This window comes from Pogona vitticeps, chromosome 5, assembly GCF_051106095.1.
Source record: "Pogona vitticeps strain Pit_001003342236 chromosome 5, PviZW2.1, whole genome shotgun sequence".
Taxonomy (NCBI): domain Eukaryota; kingdom Metazoa; phylum Chordata; class Lepidosauria; order Squamata; family Agamidae; genus Pogona; species Pogona vitticeps.
The window spans coordinates 160211941-160227573 of record NC_135787.1 but is presented as its reverse complement, the minus strand read 5'-3'; the positions used below and the strand labels follow the sequence as shown (position 1 = coordinate 160227573).

Genomic DNA, 15633 nt, shown 5'->3' with positions numbered 1-15633 from the left:
CTGTGGCGCCATTCATTCAAACTACTTTGTACTGAGGAGGGAGGGTTGTGTGAAACTGTGATTAGAATGCCCTAATCCAGTGGTTCCCAAGATTGGTGAACCCATATGTTCTTGGACTGCAACTTCCAGAACCCCAGGCAGTAAAGCTGGTGGTGAATGCTTCTGGGAATTGCAGTCCAAGAGCACCTTGGTTATCCAAGGTTGGGAACAATTACTGCCCTGGAGTAATGCTGCTGGCAGGGTGTTCTCAAAGAAATACAGCAGCAGCAGGTGTCCTGGTTCCTGGACTCAGCAAGAGAAGGCAGGAAGACAGGAAAGCAGGCAGGCAGGCATTTCTGATGCTAACACTGATCCTATTGTCATCACCATCACCACCAAAACCTTTGCAGCAAATATGGCGAGTGAAGCATATTTATTTTATTTATTTATTTATTTGATTTTTACCCCGCCCCTCTAGAACATGTCTACTCGGGGCGGCTTACATAGTAAGGATATGTGGAGGGTGAAATGTATATCATACTTCCTGCCCACTCTCATAAGGATACTAATTTTTCTGGATTAGCTTTCTTGTTAACATTCTGGCTTAAAAATGAAATTTGAAGACAAGGCATCATTACATATTATAGCTGCCTCATCCCAGTTTCCTTTCTCATGGTATATAGTGTGCTTTGTTCTTTATGCTTTTCACCTTCAAGCAGACATCTTTGTTAGGCTGCTGTCAATGATTCTCTCTGGATCTTTTTGCTGAGATTTTGAGATATTTCAGAATATATACATATTATTCAACATTTCATTCTGTTATGGGTTACTAGGCATTTAGCAGGATAAGAGGCTAAAGAAGATCACAGAAGATTGATGCAACTGTATAGATATTACAGTGTGAATTTTTTACAGTGTGAAGTTAAGGTTGTATGCATAGTACATTTGAACTGACAACCACATTGCACTTTGGGGTGAATGAAACTGAAGAGGGATGCTCTATTATATCACACCCAAAATGCTACTATAATATGGGTCTAAGTCCCTAGCCTGGCATGAATTACATCTGGCCTTCTTAAGAGTCAAACCAGATGTTAAACAGGATGCAGTTTATTCTTGCAATTAACCCCTTTTTCTTCACACAATGTGATTTCCTCTGCAATTATACTAATTATACTCATGTTTACATGAGAATCAGATATTTTTTTAAAAAAATTCTAAATGCAAGATATTTATAGGCCTGAACACTCATGTACTATGACGATGGTTTGTCAGCCCTTGGGAAGCTCTTTCTAAACATGTGCTGAGCATATTTTAACTTTTGACCCACAGTGAATGCATTTTCCAAGACTTGGGTATGAGTTTTCCTTACTTAGGTTATGGTTCCCAAGTCAAGAGTGGCCCATTTGGGCACATGGCCTTCCTAGGCTTTATGCTGTTTCTCGGGCTTGAGGAAAGGTCACCAGCACCTCATGGAGTGTCTCTACCCTTCCCTGGGTCCTGTACCATATTGCAAGGGCTGCTAGGTGCTGTAAGAAGAAGGTCCAAGAATTGTAAATCTGATGCTTCATTTATTGCCTTACTCCAAATGACACCATGGGCACAAGGACCCACACTCTCTCCCAAGTCAGGTGCTTGGCTATTTGGCATTGTGGCATGGCATAAGTGCAGCACACATACAAACATTGTCATACTGGTGAGCCCATTGGAGATGGAGGTGGATGGTGTGTGTGTGTGTGTGTGTGTGTGTGTGTGTGTGTGTGTGTGTGTGTGTGTGTGTGTGTGTGTGTGAGAGAGAGAGAGAGAGAGAGAGAGAGAGAGAGAGAGAGAGAGAGAGAGAGAGAGAGAGACACTGTCAAGTCACTTCCACCTTATGCTGACAGTAATAGAGTTGCCAAGGTATATGAGATGTTCAAGAACTCAGGAGTAGTTTAACACTGGCATATACCAGTGAGTTTCCACGGCCAAGCAGTGATTTGAGCCCAGGTCTCCTATGCCCTAGTCCAATATTTTATCTACTACACTACACTGACTCTCAAAGGATGCACAGTCTTTAAAACACTTCAGAAGGGTTCTGCTCCTCCAGTGCTACTTACTCCGAGGTTTGTCTCTCTGCCTGTTGAACTGGAGAAGCATACATTTGCTAAGACTCTAGCCAGTGCCTTCAGACCGATCAACTCTCTCTTATATAAGTAAGGCTACAGTATTACTCATTTAACCTCAAGGATAGTTTAGCCTTCTTCATCAACACAGGTGCACACACAGTTATAAGGTAGGCGTTGAGCTGATTTGCATTATTCAGTTTTGTGTCATTTTTCCGTGACCTGGATAGCTGGTTTTGATCTCTGACTATTGTGACTCCTGGAAGAAGTACCGGCCTGGGTGGCCTTGGAGGGCAAGCTGCACAGTCTCAGGGCACCCCCAGAAGAAGAGAACTGTAAACCACTTCTGAGTATTCTCTACCTGGAAAACCCTGGAAAGAGACAGCATCGACTTGACAACATTCCATAACTATTAATTAACAGAAGACGGGAGGTAGATCTACTGCAAGTCAGTCAAAGATCTAGCAGACCTCAATCCACTTCCTCCCCACACCTGCTCTAGAGATAGTAACCCTGCAGACGGTCACCCCATCTTTATGAGCAAACTTAGAAAAAAGAAACCATGATGCACACTCCAAGAAAATCAATTCAAGCAAGAATGATAAAGGGAAATGGATTGTATTTTTCTTTATCCTTACTGTTCGAAACACTTGTATCAAAATATTTACATTGACTGCATTTGAAGTAAACTTCAAGAAATGGCAAGTAAAACAGTAGAACAATCTAACCAATTACAGAAGTCTATATGGGAAAAGAATGTAACAAAGAGAGAAGGAAAGAGAATACTGTTTCAACTAGACTTGGCAGCCCTGAATTTGTGTCCCCTTTTTATATGATTTGAATGGAGCAAAGAGTAAAGAAAGTGTTATCTTCTTGCCACTCATCGTTCCCACTTATTATTCTAATCTGTAACGGATAGCAGTGGCAGGAATACAAGGACTGAAAATCCTGATGTGGACAGAAACTATAGCATAATGATAATTCTTCCTGCTTCCACACTGCCATTTCCTGCTTAGCTTTCTGTTTGCAAATTTTTAATTAGCTGGGCTTTCTCTAGTCCCCTGGGAGATGAGTTATACAAAAGGAAAGCATGGACGGTGGCGCTGGAAGAGGCAAACTGGAAACCCTGACTGACATCACCCAGCCAGGCAGAATCCTGAAACAACAGCCCTGCTCTATCCCACAGGGCACGTTTCTTCTAGGATTTAAAGGCCTTTAAGGAGAACAAGGTACACATTGTCCATCGAAACTAGCTTTTAAAAACCTGATTTTTAAAAAACCAACCCCCTAACCCTAACAATGCAGCACTCTGAAGTTGCCCATTATCTAGAGATAATGGAAGAAACCCAGTTTGGTGGTGAGAGGAGAGATTTCTTGTGCCAATGGTGAATGCTTCAGTGATCTGACCAGAGAAAGCTCTTTCAGTCTTACTACTTGTGGGCTGTGACCACCACAGACCCATCAATTTACTGATACCATGGGGACTCTGTGAGGCCTTCATAGTGCAGCTGTGTCAAATAGGTACACAATGAGCTCTAACAGGAAGTGATGCCCTTTGATGATATTCTTTTGAGCACTACAGAAGGTCTCCACTCTGCATAATTAACATTTTTGCCTCTCTGCCCTCAACCACTCTTCTCAGCGGCTATTGCCACCACCTCCCTCATCTCTTCAGCAGCAAGAACTCTATCCTCCTCCTTTTAAAAGAGGAAGGAAGGAAAGAAAAGTGATGAAGACTATGGTGGAAATACCCAGGCTTACTCATTTGTGATTTTTAATCCTGAAAATTGGCCTCAAGTGAGGCTGGTTCCACATTTCATGTCTTTCACTTTTCAGGGACACGTAACAAGGAATCTGTACCGTCATTAAATTTAGAAGGCCTGACAAATCTCAGTGCTCATCTCACCACACCTTCCACAAAGGAGCGAGGATGAAGAGCAGAGAGCCCAGAGGAGGTCCCTTTGCTAGAGGTCTAGAGAAGAAAGGCAAAAATCTTCAGTGCTGTTCCTAGGTTTTCTGCAGTCAAGGAGGCAGAAGTTTAATGTCCTTTCAGAAGAGATGCTCATAATAATTGTGTGAGAAAGGAGACGGCCTCTGGCTATTGTGAAGGGTCTTCAAGCATTCCTCATCCTGATCCCCTGATGAGGAGTCTGCAGCCTCTTCTTTTTCTCTTTTTGGTGGATGCCTTTCAGTGACTGGGCATGGTTGCTGAGCAGTGGAATCATTTCTTTTGGAAAACCATTCTCATTGCAAAGTGACTTCACATCCCTCCCACAAGCCCCCTGGTTTTTCTAATCCTCCCTCCCACTTTCACCCAATGGGGCCCTCATTTCTTTCTGAGTACAAGATACAGAACCCCAACGATGAGGCTGAAGCAAAAGCAAATCCAGGCAAGGATGAAGGAATAACCATGGTGGTCCTCCTTGCCTACGAAGTATTGCGGAAATCGGGCAGTGTAGATAGAAACAGCAATCAGGATAAAAAGCCCTGTGCAGGAGAAGAGAGAGAAATGCATTAATGCCAACATTTCATCCATCCAAATGATTTCAGGTGCCACAATAGTGGCTAATATGAATGAGCAGAGACAGCTGAGGAGATTGGCTCTCACAATGACAATTAAAAACCCTCCAATCGACTGTGCTGAGTTTGTTGTTATAACATTTCTAACTGAAGCCAGGAAAAGTTACTTTTCTGGACTTCATATCCCAGAATGCTGTTCTGGGAGCTGAAGTCCAAAAAACCCAGATTTTCTAAGCTCTGCTGCTAATCCGTGCTCTAGCTTTTGAATACCGGATAGCTCAATTGTCACAAAGTTATTCAGGTCTCTGAGGGCAGAAGCAGACAAGGCAGCAGCCTTGTAATCAGAAGTGATCAACATTTTCCTCAAAAGATGGCCTTTTCAGTTTCCAGGCCAATGAGATTATCTTGCCATTAAGTCCTGCGCTTATCTTCAAGGAACAAAAGCAAACTAATTGGTAGCCGTGGGGTGCTATGGATCCTCATGGAAGGGAAACCTTTAACCATTAAGGCAGTGTTGCTTCTGACTATAAAACTGGTTTGTAGTCTGTTTTTGCCTTTACATATGGATGAGGTCTCCCTAAATACTTCTGAAAAAATGAATCTTCTTTTCTGAAGAAACTCTTTAAACTCTCCTACTTCAAACGCTTGCAATAATACAAACAGCGCTAAGGTTGTCATAAGGATAGAAGACTGAAAGGATGAGCTGTTCCCATGTGTGCCAATCTATGTCTTGAAGGGATAATACAAATTCTCTTCCAAATGTGGGGTACAAACTATCTAGATTTCTTAGCTTCATGGCCTCTGCCCTAGAATAACCTACAATCCAGTCTGGCTAATCACTCACAATGCTCCATGATTTACTATATGTCCTAGAGTGGCCTACAAACCATTGTCTAGCAGGGGCTCCCAACCTTGGCTCTCCAGATATTCTTGAACTTCCAGAAGCCTTCACTTCTAGTTCTGCTGGCCAGGATTTCCGGGAGTTGAGGTGCAAGAACATCTGGGGAACCAAGGTTGGGAACCACTGCTCTAGGTAAAGGTAAAGGTTCCCCTTCATATTTTTAGTGAGTCGTGTCCGACTCTAGGGGGAGGTGCTCATCCCCGTTTCCGAGTCGTAGAGCCAGCGTTTGTCCAAACAGTTTCCGTTGTCATGTGGCCAGCACGACTTAGACCCGGAACACTGTTTACCTTCCCACCGAGATGGTACCTATTTATCTACTCGCATTTACATGCTTTCGAACTGCTAGGTTGGCGAGGAGCTGGGACAAAGCAATGGGAGCTCACTCCGTCACGTGGATTCGATCTTACGACTGCTTTTCTTTTGACCCTGCAGCACACAAAGGCTTCTGCGGTTTAGCCCGCAGCGCCACCACATCCCTAGTCACTGCTCTAGAGCTTTATCAAAACATGGTGTGTGTATGTGTGTGTAGTCCTAATGACTGACTCCCTCCCTCTTGTCCTTCCACCTCCAAACAAAAACATTTTTAGTCTCGCTGTGGAAAAATGACTTGTCTGCCATAAAGACATTTTTAATGGGAAGGTGCTGCACATTAAATTGATATGTTTAAAATACAGTTTTGTTTCAATCATGTTTATAGTTGCTATATTCCAGACCCTCAAATTTGGGTGCACTGATTTGCATGTTCTAAAAGTCTTATTTATTATGCTAATGAAGCACATTATTCGTATTTCAAATATGCAAATTAAGCACCTTGATTATTGCATTGTTTTTCAACCACAATATTTCAGTCTTGGCACCATTTATATCAAGGGCAGCAGTCTAGAGGTTTGAGACCACACATGTCCATTCATCCCTGATTCTTGGAGGGCCAGGACCCAAGTGTTTAGGAAATTGAAGCAGATAATCTCTCATTAAGAGATTAAACCTCAGTCTTTGTCAGCAGTATGTATTCCACATTGGTAAACTAAACAGATGCACTTAATAGCATCTGCTACTTGCAGTTTTTGTAAATATTTATGTTTCAATTATTCACTTTAAATCTGTTGCTCCATTTTTCAGGGATGCCACCTCAGTCAGCTAAAAATATTTGGAATTGGTTAACTGATTAACAGATTACAGACTGTAGCCCAAAGCAAAAGCCCTCACAACATTTTCATCAAACAATAATACCCAATCTCAGTTAACTCATCAACTATGCAGATAGAGAAAATAGTGTAGTTTAAAAAACCTCCAAGCTACAACTCAAAAATTAGCTGGATTTTAATACAATTAAAAGAACTGGAGGCAATTGACAACCAGTCAGGCTTTATTTTTTGGCATATAACATTCACAAAGGGAGCCCTAGAAATAGGAGCCCACTGCCTTGGCTAGACGTGTGAGATTGGAATGTTAGAGCAAAAGCCTAATTAGTTAAGATTTTAGTTAGTGGTCCCACAAACCTTATTTAAAGTAGATGAACGTAGTGGGTAAAATTTTTAATTCTCTAAGTTAAAAAATGAGTCATTAGTTAGTTTTAAAGGAAACCCGACCAGAAATGTCATGTGGTGTTGTAGTTGACACAGTTCCCCACAGTGGCAATTAGCTCTTTCCTCCCTGAAATGGCCTCCTTCTGTTTTTTTCTGGTGGGTTCCCAGACTTAGAACTTTCTAAATGCTCTGCACTACATATTTGATTGCTAGCTAAGGATGATAGAATTTGTAGTTCAAAACAGGTGGAAAGTGCCAGGCTGGTGAATGCTGCTCTGTTAATTGTTTTGCCTTATATCTCTGTTTCCAGAAGAGATAGCAACTAGCTTTTCTCCTCTTTTTGTCATGAACACTGGGAACCCCGGCTAGCTAATGATTTCTTTCGGCACTGAATGGCATGGCTAAATGCTAGGCCAAACTGGCAATATGTAAACTCCTGCTATGCTTTAATAGTGTATTCTGTTTAATTCTTTATTAATCTAATAAATTGCCATGTTATTGTTTGTACCTGTTTTAATTTGTGTGTGTGTGTGTGTGTGTGTGTGTGTGTGTGTGTGTGTGTGTGTGTGTGTGTGTGTGTGTGTGTGTGAACTGCCTTAAGTCCTACTTGGATTGTCGTGAAGAGAGATATAAATCAAACCGATAACTATATTTGTGTGTGTCTGTGTGAATCTCACTTACAGCCAATCAGCATCAAGGCTCCAGTGATGTAGAAGCGTTTTCCTTTCTCCATCGTGAACAGCTGCACCACAAACATCACCAGAGAGACAAAGGAAAAGATGATGGCCAGGATCATGAAAGCTTGCACTGATTTGAGGGCAGCTGGTGCCAAAACATGGAAGAGAAAGAAACAGGTATAAGTGCGAAGGAAGGCACTCTGGATGCTAGATGCATCACAGTGCTTCAAAAACTGCAGATTACATTAAGAGGAAAATAAAAGGTCTCTTACAGAGGTCACTGTCTGAAACATGAACATCTGAACACTGCCCATTTAGACATTCCATCCAGAGCCCTGTTGAGTTTGTCGCAGTACCAATCCGGCCTGCCATCCAAACCTAGAACAAAACAGAAAATCTTTTGTTGTTATGGCTGTCTATCCAAGAAGACCGATTTGTCGAGTTAATTCTCAAATAGTACAGTATAAAGAAGCTTTCAGGGTTATAATAACCATCCTACAATACCATAAAGTTCTGTAAGAGTTCTGCTTTCCTTCCTGGGGTGGTGGAAAAGGAAGGAAGCCGCTGCAACTTAACAAGGGTCTTGGCTTATCGCCAATTGTTCTTTAATATGCAGGATACATGGCGGCCACAAAAAGGGTCTGAGAGTCATGTACAAACCATTGGCTACTATGTTGTCTGTTAAGAAATATGACATTTTTGATGTAGATATGTTGCTGAAGACAGTTTTGGAAAAGTGCAGTTTCTGACTAGTTTGTGAAAGTTTCTAAGAAGCTCAGTAGCAACAAATGGCTGCAAATTTTGGCGACTTAGAAGACAGGCGATATAAACTGATGGAAGCTTTCATGGACATTAGATTTTTGCTCAGGCAGGAGCTATGCCAAACCCAGGAACAACAGAGTGCTGAGAAGATGAAGAATTTCCTGTGGTTTCCTGAGCTTTTTGGCTTCTGAGTGTTCATCCTGTTGTTTTTCAATGTTATGCTGGCATAAGAAAAAAACACAAATGGTAGGCTTTTTTCAAATAGGAGGATATATCCAGCAGAGGTCATCCTAAACTAAAGCATAGGATCCATTCCTTGGGTTGGGCAAACTCATGGGTGGCTCAAGTAAGCATAAGTAAAATGTCCCCATGCTTTCCTTGAGCATAGACTATAAACTCTACACCTACCTGCCTTTTACTTTTCTTCCTGGCTGGTGGTAGCGACTAGCTAGACATATAAACATAACCAGGTTGACTCCCAAATAAGTCTGAGGAAGTCCAGGGGCTTTTCCTATGCTTGTTCATGCAAGATCACGTATAAGGAAGGCCTTTCAACACCAGTGCTAGACCAGTTTCAACAGGGTGGTTGTAGAGACCCGGAAGCATCTCTTTTGTATATCTTTTCTGTGCTCTAGAAAAAGCAGTCTGAAAAGCATCCATTTTCAATCTTTCATCAGGAATGCCTTCGAAACCACTGTACTTCCTGCTGGCCTCCCTCTCTCCTAAAGCACTTTGCCATGCCATTAAGCTGAGACAAAGGAAATGGTAGAATAGCACTTGAGTGCTGTACAGTATTTGCTTCTCCCATAAAGGCTACACGCTTAATCACAATTTGCCTAATAGGGATTATGAGCTGCCTCTTAAACCCTAAGCTGTCATGGGTCATTTTAAATGGGCATATTAAAATCGTCCGGAAACCCAGCTCCACAGAGTTGACTATACTATTCCAGAGTTAATTTTCCAGCAATATAGAATCCACACGATGGTCACTTTATTAGAATTATCCTAACAACCTGCAGTGGCAAAAGGAGTGACACCAGACATTTTTTTTAACCCCTCAGGTATGGTCCATGATGGGAGAAGAACTGCAGGGCTGAGATGGTCATTTTGTCTGACTGTTCCATTTATATCCAGGGAGCCCAAGATGACATGCATGGTTCTCCCCTGTTATCCCAATGTTATCCCAAGAGTAGCCCTGTGAGGTAGATCAGGTTGAGAGAATGTGAATGGCCCAAGGGCACCCAGTGAATTTCATGGCTGATTGAAGATTTGAATTTGGACTGAATTCTGTGGCTGATTGGAGGTTTGAGGCAGAAAACTGCTGGATAGCTCAGTGGTTTAGGGATTTGACTGGGGAGCCAGAGGTTGGGAGTTCAATTCCCCACTGGGCCTCCTTGACAGGAGCTGAACTCAGGTGATCCATAGGGTCCCTTCCTGCTCTCCAATTCTAAGATGATTCTAGAGCCCTATTCTATGCACGGTGTCACTTGGTTCTCTTTCACACGGGCTCTTTAAGGGCTGAGATTTGCAATCCAAAAAAAAAAGGGAACTTTCCCAAGCTCTCCGTTTATTACTGCTCCATGTCCCTTTTACACACGTACATCTTGTTTCTTTATTAATTGCCATTATAAATAAATCTGCAAAAAAGTTTTATTTAAATCTAAATTTAAATATTCTCCTCCTTGCAAAGGGCATGCTTTTAAACATATAGCAATGGGTCTACTGAGCTGAGTATCCTGTCAGAACGTAAGGAAGTGGAAAAGATGATGGACAGCTAAGTTTCCATTTGCACATAAGCCTGGGAGGTACGGATCAGGTCAGTTCTTCTAGGGCTTTGCAAAGGGCACTTTCCTCCAGCACTGCCTATACCGAAGTACAGATTTGCTCTTGGCCATGCTGGCACTGGCATGCTGAAAGCCTAACTTGTCATGTGGCTGTGGGAAAAAAAGGGAAGGAAGGGAGAAGGTCCCAAGGACAAGGAATGAAAGCAAGAGAATGCCTCAAAGGTGCACATTCATTTACTGAAAGTTTAGTATGTTCTAGTTAAGAGACTCTTTTACAGAGCCAGTTAAGCCATTTTTAAAAGAGTATCTTCTTAAGCAGACTTATGCTTCATCTGATAAAGTGACCATAAAGAATAACTTACTACATCAGGTAGTGTGTAAGACTGCTTACACCATTTTTCCTTTAGTTGCCCCAATGAAGTGATCGCTTGATTTAGAACTCCCTGAGAATCAATAAACTGACATGTCCCTGAACCTTTTTGAGCAAGTGCTTCAGGTCTATCATTGCTAGGAGGGCAAGGAACATAGACCTCATGACAGCATTCCCTATGGCAGCCTTTGCCAACTCAGTGCCTCGCATAGATGGTGGGCTATCATTCCCATCACGGAACGGGGACTCACAGAGGTGTAGTCCAGCATCTCTAGAGAACAACAAGTTGGGAAAGGTAGTTGCCTGGGGATATCACAGCCCCCAAAAGCCGCAATTCGCCACCCTCATTGGAAACAGCAGGTTGAGACAATCTTTGTTTTTTGTTGTCATGCCTTACAGAACTTCTTACTCATCTTGTCAACATAAATTTTTAGAAAAACAGGACTAAGCCATTAGGCAGCAAAATTGTGAAATAAAGGAATTGGCAGAGTGAGGGGCAGGTTTGCGTTCTACCATTATAGATCTGGAAGGAAGCTTGACAGATCAGTTATGCTGTGGCCTAGAGTCTAGATCAGCAATTTTTCTGGATTACATAGGAACTCTGAAAGCAATTCTCCAGTAGGGAGTGGGGTGCCTTCCACCAATGATGCATCATCTATTATTAGGGGTTTTTTGTTTGTTTGTTGTTTGTTGTTTTGTTTTGTTTTTGCAGCTGATTGCTTGGTAAGTAGCTTTCTGCTGAATAGCTACCATTGGGGCCAAACCGGACTCAGTGTTATAGTGAGAGGTTTGCTCCTGAGGCATAGAACCCTTCTCTGAAAGACAAACCAGAGATGGGAAAACTTGTTCTTTGAACGACATCTTTCAAAATATCCTAGCTATCATGATGATATCTGACTCGAATCCTCACATTCTGACCACTGCAGTCCTGACCATTATCGGTTGCTACGACTGATGTCTGTACTTTAAAAAAACCAGGGTGCTATTCATATTTCGAGTCTGCCTTTCAGCCTGTGGCAAAGAATGTGCAGTCTGGTGGACCACCATATGTGTAAGAATGTGTGGACTGTGCACCTATGTGCGCACACATGAGTGTGCACAAAATGGCCCTTCTCACTCTGGGGTTTCAGGCACATGAAACCCACTGTTCTTTATGCTCACTTTCCCTAACCCCAAGCCCTCCAGATGAATCGGTATACAACTTTACCTGTGCCATCATCCATGCTGGCTCAGGGTTATGGAAATTGCAGTCCAATACATTTGGAGAATGCTCTTCCAGGAGACGTTGTTTGATGCTGCTGTGGCTTTCTGCCAAGAGGCTTCCCGGAAATGCTCAGCTTTTCATCTCCCTTTTGCAGTTGGACCACATGCTGCCGAGCATCCAAAGAAACTGGCAGCCAGAGAAGCTTTGCTTGAAAACTCCTTTTAAGTCTTATATGCCTTGACTACATACAGGTAGCAGACCTGCTGAGAATGTTATTTTACAATCTGTTGCACCGGATTTGAATGCAATTCCCAGTTGTGACACAACAAGACCTTAATCTTAAAAACATCTGTGGCTGGATGTAGCTGGAAGACACCCACGGAGGCATCCGAACTTTCCTATTTATTTCTTTTAATCACCACACAGATCAATCAACGCTGACGGGCAACAGAATCAAATGGAAGATTTATGACTTACTTATAGGACTGTTTGTGTCACATTGAATGCAGGCAGGACTAATCAATAAACTAAAGCATCTAAAAAAGTTCCAGTTAAATTAGGTCATGCTCTTGTTTTAAAAAGAGAGATGGGACATCCTATTCTGTAATGAAATTTCTGATGAATTTGGTTGTTCCGTTTTCCAGAGTTTGATGGAGGACTTGTGGGGGCGGCTTGTTGGTCCCTCTGAAAGAGCTGCTAGGTGGAGGTCAGTATTTTCGGTGGGTATGAGATTGTCCACTAGGGGGCAGTACAGTCATGACATGCTAAGAAGGGAGCTGGAAGAGGAGGAGCCTCTGGAACGGTTAAAATACAGTAATAGTGTGGCTGTTCTTAAGGAATGACTGGAGAGAAGAAGAGGTTGGAATCAGTTAAGGACAGAAATGGGGGGAGGGGAGAGAAAGGGAGACAGTCATGAGAAGATTCCAGAAGTAGTTGAGGGAGAAGAAGGGAGGCACTCAGGGGACTGACCAAAAACATTAGCAACATCTTGGAGGTACTCTTTCTGCATTTAGTTTGAAAGACAGTGAAAGGAACTGGTGTATAAATCTTATAGGGAGGAACCCAGATCTCATGAATCACAGCCAAATATGAGTTTTAGAAGAGGTAGCTGTGTTAGTCTGCACTACTATATCAGTCAAAGAATAAAAATGGCCAAAACACTGTGGCACCTTAAAGACTAACTGCTACCTTTTAATGTGAGCTTCCATGAACTTTTGTCTTTTTCTTTCTTTGTTTTTCCTTTTGTTTTAGTTAAATATGATTCATCTGCATTCCCCAATTCAATCCTGAGACACTGGGAAAATTGTATTCTTTCAGAAATTCCTTCTGGGTTCGTCAGCCGTCACACAGCATAGAAACGTTAGCATTCAGCGAAACTGGACATGCACCGCCACCCAGTAAACCCAGCTCTTTGGAGTAGCTTGAAGGTTAACAGGTTTGTTTATCTTTGTTTGATAGAGCCATTTGAGCTGGTTCAGTAAAAAACACCCACTTCTTTGGCTCTGGGATATTGCTGTTCTCTTGAAACAAACATACTACTACCGTCACAGAGGTCTGCATAAGGGTGGGGTTCTGCCTGGCTTAGGGAGGAGTCAGCCTTGATTTATAATACCAACATTAAATAATGCTCCGTCTTTGTGTTGTACTTGGCTTCACCCAGACTTTGGAAGAATGTTTTATGATTCCAGGGATCAACCTTATAATTATATAGCAGACTGTCCTCCCTTTGCTAGGGTAGAAGAATGCAAAATGATTGCGTGCTAATTCCACTCACTTGACTGGTTTCGGAGAGGGGCGTGCCCGGCTGCTTTCTACTCCAAACTGGAGAGTAGAACCATCACCATTTCGCACCTTTAGGCTGCCTTGAATTGCTGCTTTGTTTCAGTTAATAAACAGGGAACATTCCAGTTCTCAGGGTGTGACTTTTCTGATGGGTTTCAACAACCACCCAACATGCAAAGCAAGTAGGAACACCAAAGCTACATAATCAAACCTGAAAAGTGTTGTGGACGTTCTTAGCTTTTTTAAAAATTTCAAATGCTCTCCAGAAACAGTCAGTTCAGAAAAACAAGATGGCAGGAGAAGAGGGGATGGCAGAAAACATAGCAGAGTTTGGAAGTCCATGGTTACATTTATCATCATTGCATATAACTAGTTAGTTTTTATATCTCAAAAGCAACATAGCAATGTTTCTGGTATAACAAGTAGTGTTTTCTCATTACTTTAAAAGCCTGTTGACAGCACTTTTTCAAATTTAATGCTGTGCTCTTATCAATCATACCTGACAAGGGAGGCATAGTTTTGTTGTCTTGTGTATTTTTATTTGTATTTTTAAGTGCAATACTAGAACTGGTCACTCCTGAAAACCAGATAGTATTTCTCCATGTGTGTGTCTGCCTTGCTGGCAAGGGAAAGTGCAACATACTCACAATGCAAAGTGCAACAAATTACTTTTGTGGGTGGAGTAATCATCATTCTGAATATTCGATTAATTTATTTAAAAAAAGTAATTTTGGTGGGGGAGGGCAGAAGTGTGCCGGGAAGAGAGACAAAAGGAATCAGCTTGCGTAGGGTTGTTTTTGTCGTTTCCATCGCTAGCTTCCGGTCTACCAATGTGCAACCCCCAGTGGAGTAACTCTTACAAAGTCAAGTGAAGAAAAGCTGCCCATCCTGAGACAATGCCCAGAAATAGTAACATAGGAAAACTCTTGCTACTTACATTAGCAATGGTGGAGACAAAGAGCATAATCACAGTGGCAATGTGGATGACAAAAATCCCCGCCAGTAGCACCAGCATCTTGCCTCCTCAGCACAGGGATGCCTCGAATGCAGAGAAGTCTGTTAGGGAGAAACACACAAAACATTAAAAAAAAATCTTACTTTTAGGAATATGGTATAAGAATAGCTGACCACATGTGCTAAAGTCACTAGTGTTAAACTCATGCCAATGACACAACAGATCCCAGAAAATCTGTAGTTTAATCACTCTAAGATATTCATAAGGTACTGCAGACTCCCACAACACGTTTTTCAGGAAATCAAAAGCAGACTTGTGGAAAAGTCATGGGTGTGTTTAGAAAAACAAGTTGAATAAGTTTATAACCTCTGAGGTTTTAGTTTTATAATTTTACAAAAGAGAGAGAAAGAGAGAGATTACATTTATTCTTTTTTGTCCCACCCTTCCCCTACAGTGTACCGGGGAGACCTGTGGCCTGAAAGCCATACTTGCACCTTGGCCTAATTTCAAAGGGATCTTGGCACAGTTTCAATGCCAGCTTCTTTCACAAACTCCAGCCACTTAGGCCCTGCCCCACCCAGCACTGCAATGCAGCCACTGATAGGTTTCAGGGAAGACAACGATGACATACACATGAACATTCCCCCCCACACACACACACACATGTTAAAGAGATCAAAAAAAGTACATGATGTTTTTACTCCCTCTATATTTTGTTTTAACAACAGCCCTATAAGGGTGAGCCTCCTGGTGAATATGTATTTAAAACTCCCCCCTCATTTCTAGTGTAGCATACTAACCATTACACCACACATTAATGTTTTATATCTTGTTTTGGGCAATAGGACATGTCAGTGAAGAAGGGACATTTCATTTCCATTTGCTTTACTCTGTGGAAGAATTCTGTAGCTCATGACCCAGGTAGATAGTCCATAGGACCAAAAGCTGATTTATGAATACAGTAGGACCCCCATATCTGCTGGGGATTGGCTCTAAGTGCCCTGTAGATACTGAAAACCTCAGATAATAATGAACACTATATATATGGTAAAAGGAAAAAAACAAGAAAAC

The 15633-nt window shown here is 42.1% G+C and overlaps 1 protein-coding gene across 2 annotated transcripts in view; it reads right to left on the bottom strand.

Moving 5' to 3' along the window:
• Positions 1 to 2683: 2683 nt before the first annotated feature.
• EMP1 (epithelial membrane protein 1) overlaps positions 2684 to 15633 on the bottom strand; it is a 45847-nt gene continuing 32897 nt past the window's right edge. For both annotated transcript variants that reach the window (XM_020787945.3, XM_073000194.2), the window contains exons 2-5: positions 14545 to 14663; positions 7978 to 8083; positions 7710 to 7850; positions 2684 to 4568 (exon numbers count right to left, since the gene is read on the bottom strand). In XM_020787945.3, the coding sequence (XP_020643604.1) occupies positions 4408 to 4568; positions 7710 to 7850; positions 7978 to 8083; positions 14545 to 14622 (486 nt within the window). In that variant the 5' untranslated portion in view covers positions 14623 to 14663 and the 3' untranslated portion in view covers positions 2684 to 4407. The remainder of the gene's footprint in view (positions 4569 to 7709; positions 7851 to 7977; positions 8084 to 14544; positions 14664 to 15633) is intronic.